This window comes from Tupaia chinensis, unplaced genomic scaffold (assembly GCF_000334495.1).
Source record: "Tupaia chinensis unplaced genomic scaffold, TupChi_1.0 Scaffold139491_1, whole genome shotgun sequence".
In the NCBI taxonomy this organism is placed as follows: Eukaryota; Metazoa; Chordata; class Mammalia; order Scandentia; family Tupaiidae; genus Tupaia; species Tupaia belangeri.
Genome location: NW_006199376.1, coordinates 1,063,589 through 1,073,761, shown reverse-complemented (window position 1 = coordinate 1,073,761; position 10,173 = coordinate 1,063,589). Strand labels below are relative to the sequence as shown.

Genomic DNA, 10,173 nt, shown 5'->3' with positions numbered 1-10,173 from the left:
ACACACACACACACACACACACACACACACACACCCAGGGTGTTTGTCAAACTGTCAGGGCCAGGATTTGAACTGCAAGTTTGGCCATGTGGGAGTCACTTTCCCCAGTTCCCAGACCATGGAGCCAGCCCAACCTCTTTTCATCTTCCAACAGTCTTTCTGGTTAGGTATTTTGTTATTCCCACTTTGCATATTAGCAAACTAATGTGTCTGGTTCCAGAGCCTTTTCTCTTTCCACTGCACTATGTAAAACAAACATTAGTGGGCTCTGTCAAAATTCAGTTAAATTCATTTGGGGAAAACAATGATTCCCTCCTGGCATGATTTATAAAAGACACAGGCTCTGAGGCTACTCCTGGAGGCAGCTAGGACAAGGTTGGGGAGCGCTGAGCCGTGCCTTGTGCCCTGCCCTGCCCAGATTTGTAAACAATACAGTCAGGATGGCTAAAGGTGACCCCAAGAAACCAAAGGGCAAGATATCTGCTTATGCCTTCCTTGTGCAGACTTGCAGAAAAGAACATAAGGAAAACCCAGGGGTCCCTGTCAAATTTGCAGAATTTTTTACAAAGTGCTCCAAGTGGTGAAAGACAATGTCTGGGAAACAGACGTCAAAATCTGATGAAATGGAAAAAGCGGATAAAGTATGCTATGATTGGGAAATGAAGGATTATGGATTGGCTAAGGTTGGCAAGAAGGAAAAGGACCTTAATGCCCTTAAAAGGCCACTGTCTGGATTCTTCCTGTTCTGTTCAGAATTTCACCCCAAGATCAAACCCACCAACCCTCGCATCTCTGTTGGAGACGTGGCAAAGAAGCCGGGTGAGATGTGGGACAACTTGAGTGACGGCGAGAAGGAACCTGACATCGCCGGGGCCGCAGACCTGAAGTACGAGAAGGATGTTGCCGACTATGTCTAAAGGCAAGTTTGATGGAGCAAAGGGTCCTGCCAAAGTTGCTCAGAAAAAGGTGGAAGAGGAAGAAGACGAGGGGGAGGACGATGAATAAAAAACTGTTGATCTGTGAATTATTCTCCTGAATAGCTCAGTGTAGGGAGGGCCATAATCACACCTCTCTTAGTGGAGGGGTGTCTGTTGCCTTCATTACGTCTAACTGCAGAATTTGATCATGATCATGTCGTCTCTCAAAGTGCCCTAGAAATGGTCAGTGGTTTACATGAAGTGGTCGTGGGTGTCCAGCGCACCCTGAAACTGTAACAAAGTTGTACATATTTCTAAACATTTTTAAAATGAAAAGATGCTTGAGTGTTCTCTGTGCACTTTGCTGTTGGTGTGACAAGGCATTTAAAGATGTTCCTGACATTTTTTTTTTTTAATTTGTAAGGTGGTGTTAACTATGTGGCTATTGGCTAGAAATCCTGAGTTATCAACTGTCTCTGTCTCTGTCTACATAGCTCTGGTCTGTAAAGACAACAGAACAACCGCGACAATTTCTTCATGCTCCTTGCTTGGAGGTTGCGGGGAAGGCAACCGTTGGAGGGGCCATGGCTCGGGGTGTGCATGGGGGAGTTGGACCTGTTCACTCTGCGGTGGCCTCTGTGTTAGCGTCAGGGTGTCTTGTTTTGTACATAAAGACCTACGGTTCTGCTGCCAAAAAAAAAAAAAAAAAACACGTTTCGCAACGTTCTGTTATTTTTTGTATATTTATAAGGCTGAAATATTTTTGAGGTTAATTAAACAGCATTATATTTTTTAAAAATAAAAAATGATACATTTTCCTTTCAATGAAACTTTTTCTTCTTTGTTGCCTATTTCCTAAAATTAGTATCTAAATAATCTTTTTATTTATTTATTTGTTTGTTTATTTATTTATTTTGGAGAGGCTTTTGCGATAGGGCGTGTGAGCTTGCCAGGAAGACAGAGAGAGAGCGAGAGACAGAAAGTGAGGAAGACAGAGAGAGAGAGAGAGACAGAAAGTGAAAAATCAGCCCCCATGGGGGATGCCCACGCCACAATCCCTTCTCCTCTATTCTCCTCTCAGACCTGGCGTGAATTTAAGCCACTGGGTCTGGGACTCAAACTGCAGTCAACTACATGGGAGTCCAGTGACAGTCATTATGCCAACGACTGGTCCCAGTATCTAAATCATCTTGAAAAAAAAAAAACATATCTCAACTGTTATGAGAAAATTAGAAAGTAGCTACATGTCAGATATGACCAAATGCTTTAATGATTTTACTTGTGACAGCATTAGTATTCTTTTTTAAAAAACCTATTTTGTAGATAAGCTTTTAATTTTGGAATAATTTGAAGTTCACAGAAAAGCTGTAGGAATAGTACAGAGAATTTCCACATACCCCTTTCACCTAGTTTCAGTTTCCTCTAAGAGTAATATCTTTTTTTTTTTTTTTGAGAGGTTTTTGGGGTTTTTTTTGCTATAGGATGCGTGCACTCGCCAGACAGAGAGAGACAGAGAGACAGAAAGCGAGAAATCACCCCCCAGCGGGGATGGCCACGCCACAATCCCTTCTCCTCCATTCTCTGGGATCCTTTGCACTCACGCACATGTGCCCGGCGTGAGTTTAAGCCACCGAGTCCAGGACTCAAACCGCGGTCAACTACGCGGGAGTCCAGCGACATAGCCATTATGCTAACTGCTGGTCCCTAAGAGTAATACCTTACATTATTGTGGTACGTTTGTCAAAACTAAAAACCAACATCAGTACGGTGGTATTAAGTAAACCCTAGACTTTATTTAGCTTTCACCAGTTTCTCCCATTAATGTGGGAAATCTGTTCCAGGATCCAATCCAGGATACACCACATGATATTTTCTCAGCATATCTTAGTTGATGATAGTTGCTAATCTTCTCTTGTTTCTCATGATGCTAATCATCCTGAGAAGTACTGCTCAGGTATTCTGTAGAATGAACCTTGATGTGTTTTGTCTAGCATTTTTCTCATACTTTTGACTGAGGTTACAAGTTTATGAAAAGAATACCACAAAGGTGAAGTGTCCTTCTCTTCACAGTGTACCATGATAGCTATGCAGCATCGCTGAAGGTGTTTTGATCACCTGGCCAGTGTTTTCCATGATCCTCCACTGTCATGTGCTTACTAGGCTGAGAATTCTCCTCATACTTTCTTTTGCCCCAAGAAGAGGCTATGGTCTGCTTCATTTTCTTCATCAAATTCTCTATGAACACCCTAAAATATTAATTTTCTCCAAGTATCCCCATTTTCCCCTCATTTCTTGACAAGATATTATGGAGATCCTGGTAGGTAGTTGGCAGAAGGCCTAAAATATAAGGCAAGCTATTCTTTAGTGCCAGCTTTGGGTTCTGACACAACCGCACCACCTTGTTCATGAGCTTCTAGCACTTCTACCATCTTCTTGTCCACAGTCCCCAGCAGGTAGGGGCGGAAGTGGTGATGGTGGTGCAGCTAGAAGGCATCCTTCATGAGCCCAATCAGGCTGCCCAAGCCTAAGCTCCCAGAGCTCCACAACCACCAACCCCAGAGCTCTTTTTCATGTCACCAGCCATGGCCCAGGGAGGGTTGGGGACCCAGCCAGGTCTGCTGCCTCCCCTTGGGAGAGAGCAAAGGAAGAAGCAACAGCATTAGTATTCTAAATAAAGTAATTGTGAAGATGTATTTCCTCCCTGATGGTTAACAAGTCAGAAGATTGAAAACCAGTAACCATAAAACAGTAATACTAATGAATTACTCTATCTAGAGGATGAAAAAGAGCTGTGTGAAATAAAGCAAATATTGAGCAAGCAGAACTCTTTAAATAGGTATAAATTAACTTAACAATCAAATTCAACAGTAAATGAAATGCAGTTATGACACTGGGAATAAAAACATGAAGTTTTGGATGAGACAGGGAAGAACAATGCACTCACACTTTTTCATATAACCATTCATTGTCCATACATACACAGGAGCGCATGAATTGGCAAAAAACAACCTTTGCACCGCCCCCCCCCCCAATATATGTGTGCAACTCCCAGCTTAGAGCTGCTCCATCCATACCCAAGGCCTGACTCTATGGCCTGGCCCCCCTGCCACTTTCCCATGACATTCACACTTCACACATGCCCCTCCTCTTCTTCCTACCTTCCACTCCCTGACTATGTTTCCTTAAATACCTTCAGAATATAGGGAATCCCAGGAGGTCTTCAGTTCTGTAGACTTCACTACCTTTATGCCAGGATATGGACAAGGAACAGAAAAGGGAAAACAATGAGGGATTCAAACTGGGCAGAGTGCTTCTGATTACAGAAAGGATAGAAACTGGGAATTCCTGCAGCCATCCCAGCCCAATCCAGAATACCTGCAAGGCAGAGGTCTGGATGGTTTGGAGGGCCCCAGTTATAACCTGGATCATATTTTCAATACAGGGCACAGGAGACAACTGGCCACAACTGTCGAAGACCAACTGCGATAAGAGAAAGGGTTTCTGCCTTGGGGCCTGTGAGAAAAGAGTCAGGAGAGGTGATGGGGCTAGATATCAGTTTACATTCCCACCCTCTGGCTCTTGACTGCCTGCCCACCTCTACACATGCCACCCAACACCTCACTTGTAGGATGTTGGCCACAAAAGAGGTTATCTCTTCTTCCAGGATAGAAACGAGGTTCTGACAAATCATGTAGTGGACCAGGCGGGCAAGCTTTCCCAGCTGCATCAGCCAGGCCTCTGCTAGCTTCAGCTTCTGCTCAAGCTGCTGGCGCAGTACTCTCTGGAGGTATATGGAGCCTTGGCCTGTCCTGATCCTGTTGCAGTTTTGCACTCGCTCCTGCAGGCCCTGCTGCATGTGGTATGTGTCCTCATGAATCTGTTGACATAAGGGTGGAAACTCATCGGAGATAGGCAGACCTAGTAGTCAGCAGATTCTCAAATCTTGGGCCCTGGAACCTAGAATCTAGATCCTAGACATGTACATGGAGGATTCCACAGTCCTCCAGTTCAGCTAAAATTAAAAATCCTGAAAGGCCGGTATTGTGGCCTGGTGGTTAAGGCAGCTGGATCCCATGTGGTTGATGGTGCAGTTTGAGTCCAGGACCTGATGGCTTGAGGAACATGCTGGGTGCATGTGTGTACCTGTCCAAAATCCCAAAAGGAGGGAGAGATGGAGGAGAAGGATTGCAGGGAGACCATCCCCATGCAGGTTTCTTTCTCACTTTCTCTCTTTGTGTCTCCTGGCAAGCATACATGTCTGCTAGCCAATCAATCAATCGATGAATCAATTTAAAAAATTAAAAAACTCTGACAATACTAGGTGTTAATATGTATGGCAACTGAAAATTTACATTTTTTTAAAAAGTATATGTCAGGGCCAGCAGGTGGCATGGTGGTTAAGGGCGTTGGACATCCACATAGCCAACTGTGGTTCAAGTCCCAGATCTGGTGGCTTGCTTTCTCATTTGTCTTTTCTCTCACTCTCTCTCTCTTACTCTCACTCTCTTTCTCTCTCTCCCTCTCTGGTCAAATTAAAAAATAAATAAAGTTAAATAGGATAATTCTTTTTTTAAAAAAATGTATATGTACCAGTCTCCCTTGTAGCTAAGTGACCTATTTATTTATTTATTTATTTATTTATTTATTTATTTATTCATGAATGAGAGAGAGAAAGAGAACAGGACAGCACCCCCAGCAGGGTGCTGACACAAGGATCCATTCCCAGCTCCAGCTAGCCCTGGACCAAGGGCACACAAGTGCCAGGGATACTCGGGGAAGCCTCTGAATGTGAACTGGGACCCTGAAAGCTTCCCATGTGGGTTAGCCTTGCAGATTGTGGTGTTTTACCACCGTGCCACCAACTAGGCCCCAGGAAACCTACATTGTTGATGGAAATATAAACAGATACAGCTACTCTAGAAAACTGGCACAGTTTTCTGGTAAACCACACATCTTCCAGCAATCCAACTATTGAAATACATACCCCAAAGAAATAAGTGTTTATGTCCACCAAAAGGTACGTGAAAGAATGTTTATAGCAGCATTATTCATCATAGTGAAAAACTGGAACCAACTCAAATGTCCATCAATAAGAGAAGGAATATTTAAATTGTGGTACAGGGCCAGCTCATGGTGTGGTGGTGAAAATGCTGGATACCCCAGGATGACTGTGTGGTTTGTGTCCCAGACCCAGAGGGTTAAAAAACATGCTGGTCATGTGTAATTCCAAGAGGAGAATGGAGGGAAGGGGTTTGTACTATGGCCATCCTCCCAGGGGGTGCTTTCTCACTTCCTTTCTCTCTGTCTTTCTTCAGTGAGTGCAGACAACCTATAGCAAAATTAAAATAAATAAATTATAGAGTGTATATATATTCAGTAAAATACTACATAACAATGCAAGAAGACTGAACCACGGCTACCTAGAATATTATGGAGAAATCTCACATACTGTTAAGTGTCTTGATCTGGGGGTACACACAAATGCAAAAAATTCAATATAGACTTAAAGTATGTCTACTCAATTGGATGTAAATTACACCTTAATATATAAAAAAATTAACTACTGATTTTCAAAAAGTAACAACTATTTTTGTATCATAAAAAAATGAAGGTAAAAGACCAGCAGATGGCAAAGTGGTTATGTCTTTCACGTGCCTTTTGGTGGACATAAACACTTATTTCTTTGGGGTATGTATTCCACATGGCTGGCTGCGGTTCAAGAACTGGACCTGGTGGCTTCAAAATCATGCTGGATATGTGTGCATATGTGCCCAAGATCCTGGAAGGAGAATAGAAGATGAGGGATTGTGGAATGGGCACCCACCCTGGGGGATGATTTCTTTCTTTTTTTTTTTAAAAAAAGAATTACTTTTTAATTTAATTTTATTTATTCATTCATTTATTCTTAATTTGACCAGAGAAAGATAGAGAGAGAGGGAAAGTGAGAAAGCAAGCCACTAGGTCTGGGACTCAAATTGTGCTCAGCCACGTGGGAGTGTCCAGCACCGTAGCAACTATGCCACCTGCTGCCACCCTGCCCCCCATTATTTCTCACTTTCCCTCTCACTGGGACTGTCTCTCTCTCTCCGTGAGCACATGTACCCTAAGGGAAAAAAAAGGTGGGATTTTGGAACCACGAGGTAAAAAAAGGTTATGGAGCAACTGGCCTCATCTCCTGCCCTGTCCAGTGTGGAACAAGGGCAGCTCTAGCATCTGTGGTCTGGAGGCTATGGAATGTGGCTTCCTTTTGCTCCTATGCCATGGCTCTAAGTTGCCCCCTTTTCACTCCCACACCACAGCTCCGTGTCACCCCCTTTTCATGGCTACACTATGGCTCCATGTTGTCGCTTCTCACTTCTACACCATTGTCATTCCTTTTCACTTCACACTAGGGCTCCATGCCACTTCCTTTTCACTCCCACACCTGGCTCTATGATCCTGACCCTGCTAATTCCATTGGTCTCTTCTCCCTATGAATTTTCTCTTCAGTCAATCTTCTAAAACACACAGAGAAGGTATCACTGAAGGGCCCAGTCCATACAAACTCATACAACAAGCAGAGGGTCCCTTAAGATCAAAGCCTTAAACTCTGGGAAACTGTTACTGACCATCTTTGAACAATGCCCTTCAGGGTTTCCGGGATACATTGGTGAACAAAACAAAGATTGCCACTTTTGTAGAGGTTACATTCTATCACAGGGAAGTAGTCAAAAGACATAAATAAGTAAATTATGTGGTATTTGAAAAAGTGAGAGAGAACATAGGGGAAAAAAAAAAAGGCAAATATAGAGTAGGATAAGGAGAATAGGTAGCTCCAGGAGGGAGAGGGATTTTACTATTAAATCTTTGTGAAAATATTTTTCACTATAGATATTTAAAATATTTACTATTTTGACCAAGAGCAATCCATAAAAGCCACTGCTTCCATTTTGGAGCAGAAATTGCTTGAGGTCCAGGCCATCTTTCAGGCTTTAGAATTCTGTCTTTAGTGAGTAGTCTCTTCTGATGAGGTTTAGAACAGCAAACACAAGTCGACTCCTGGCTCAAGCCCCACAGAGTATGCTTCCTTCATGTTGGTTCTCATTTTCTAACATCTGAGTGGCCACCATCTCAGAACCTATATACACATGGCGATTAGCCCAAAAATGGTGTGAATGCTCAGCTTTGACAACAAAGCAGGATAAGAGGCCATGGTCAAGAAGAGGCAGATACACAGCAGGGCCTCCAGGGCCCTCAGCAGGTGGTGTGCAGCAAAGATGCCAAGTGGGCGTCCTAAGGAAGAACTCCACTCTGGATGCTTCTACCAGCCACAAGGCCTAGTGAAGGGTCAGACAGGTTCCAGGATAAGCCCAGCAGCATGAAAAGGCAGAATTCCAATTCTCCAATTCCCTACTGCCCTCGCTCCCTAACGTCGGCGCATACAACGGACAAAATAAACCACCCTGTAATGTTCCTTCTCCCTGCTCCTACGCCATGCTTAATCCTTAGGGAAAGGCTGAGTCTAAGCCTCTACCCATCTGTTATGGATCCCTCCTTCCTAGAGCAGAGGCTGTGGTTACCTGGAAAGACAATTAACTCTAACTTACCTGCAGAGTTCAGATCATAAAGGGGATTCTTAGGAGGAACTTAACTAAGAGGAGCCTGCAATTCTGAGCATTTTAGCTTGGAAAAAAGTTTCACAATAAACTGGAGTTTCTTACCAGCTGAAGAATGGATGTACAGAGCTTCAGGCAGTGACGCAGTCGCTGTAGAGCCTTGTAGTTCTCTGTGGCTAGGGCCCTCCTCAGATCCAGCAGCTCATAGCACCGATCTGGCTCCTGGGGCAGCCAGGGCACAGAGCGTAGCTCCTGTAGAAGCCTGGGACCAAGGGCTGGGCTGGTCAGAGCTGGCATTCCGGCCCTCCCTTCCATGGGTACTTTTGACCTCTTCCCAGCCCAGCTCACTTGAGACCAGCTAGTGATAGTAATACTCCTAGTGATGAACAGCGACAGCTTCTACCCTTGAGAGTTCTTTTGAAGAGTTCAAGCCCAGGAAATTGCTGGCCCAGGCACCCTTCTCCCTTAGGAAAGGGTCAGGTATGTGCAAATGTTTTTCCTAATGACCTCTCTTACCAGGAAAGAGGGTCAAAGGACCCCTAGGTTCTGGAACAGGACGGACTGCAGTGGCTTCATCCTCGGAATAGGAAAGCTGAGGGTCCTAAAAGTCTAGGTCAGGGATCTCCAACCTCTCGATTGGTGCTGGTGCATGACCTGTTGCCTCACCCTCAGCTGGGCAGTGCTGGGTGGGCAGCAGGCAGACGGGGAAAGCTTCATCTGTGTTTGTATCTACTCCCTTTCGCTTGCATTGCTGCCTGGGCTCTGCCTCCTGTTGGATCAGCAGTGGTCTTGGATTCTCATGGAAGCCCAAACCCTATTGTTGTGTGACTGTTTTCATTGTATATTGCAATGCGATAGTGGTGGAATTGGGGTGCACAGAAGATGTGGTGCACTTGGATCATCCTAGGACCAACCCTACCTCCCTCGCCTCCCCAGGCAGGTCCCTCTTGCTGGGAAGGTTGGAAACCTCTGGCCTAGGTGCACAAATGAGTTTTGGTATCAAATATAATGAAGCTGCAACTTTTCTATGGACTGATCATCTCTAAATAAGCAAGAATTTCTGTTAATTCACTACTCCCCGCCCCAAGAGAATTGCATATTTCATAACACCTTTGAAACAGATGAAAGCCTTCCCCTATAATAGGCAGACAGAATGACTACAATGAGTGTCATTTATTCAGTGCCTACTAAGAAGAACTTTACAGTTGCAGTCTCATTTAATTCTCACTAAAGATGTACGGCAGGAATCTTTATCGCATTTACAGGTCAGGAAACTGAGACTCAGAATAAAGGCCCTTCCTAGTATTCAGGATCTAAATTCAACTCTGTGAAGACCTCCCAGCTCTGGATTACCCATGAGGGTTATCTAAATTGCCTAAAATGGAGGCTGCAAACTGGTAACCAAAAGATCAACTTCAGATGGAAAGGTTTTTTGTGTATATTATCAAAAGTTGGCCAGTACAGTGTTTTAATAAAAAACTGAGCCAACCAATTAAAATGAATAAATTTCACAATAGCATGCGGACTTCCAAGAAATTCTGAAAAATAATGTGGCTGATCACTCTGGACCTATATTCCCAACCCTCTTTAGATGTAACATCCAGATGGCGGTTCCCATCCTCCCTTATGTTCACTTAACTCACTCCATTCCTTTAGTACTT

At 44.0% G+C, this 10,173-nt stretch overlaps 1 protein-coding gene and 1 pseudogene across 1 annotated transcript in view; one reads left to right on the top strand and one right to left on the bottom strand.

The window, feature by feature from the left end:
• The window catches only part of DNHD1 (dynein heavy chain domain 1), an 80,616-nt gene that overhangs the window by 55,950 nt on the left and 14,493 nt on the right, over positions 1-10,173 (bottom strand). The window contains 4 exon segments of the mRNA XM_006162022.3: positions 4,108-4,159; positions 4,293-4,430; positions 4,540-4,794; positions 8,618-8,774. Of these exon segments, the coding sequence (XP_006162084.2) occupies positions 4,108-4,159; positions 4,293-4,430; positions 4,540-4,794; positions 8,618-8,774 (602 nt within the window).
• Positions 134-1,596, top strand: LOC106736383 (high mobility group protein B3 pseudogene; annotated as a pseudogene).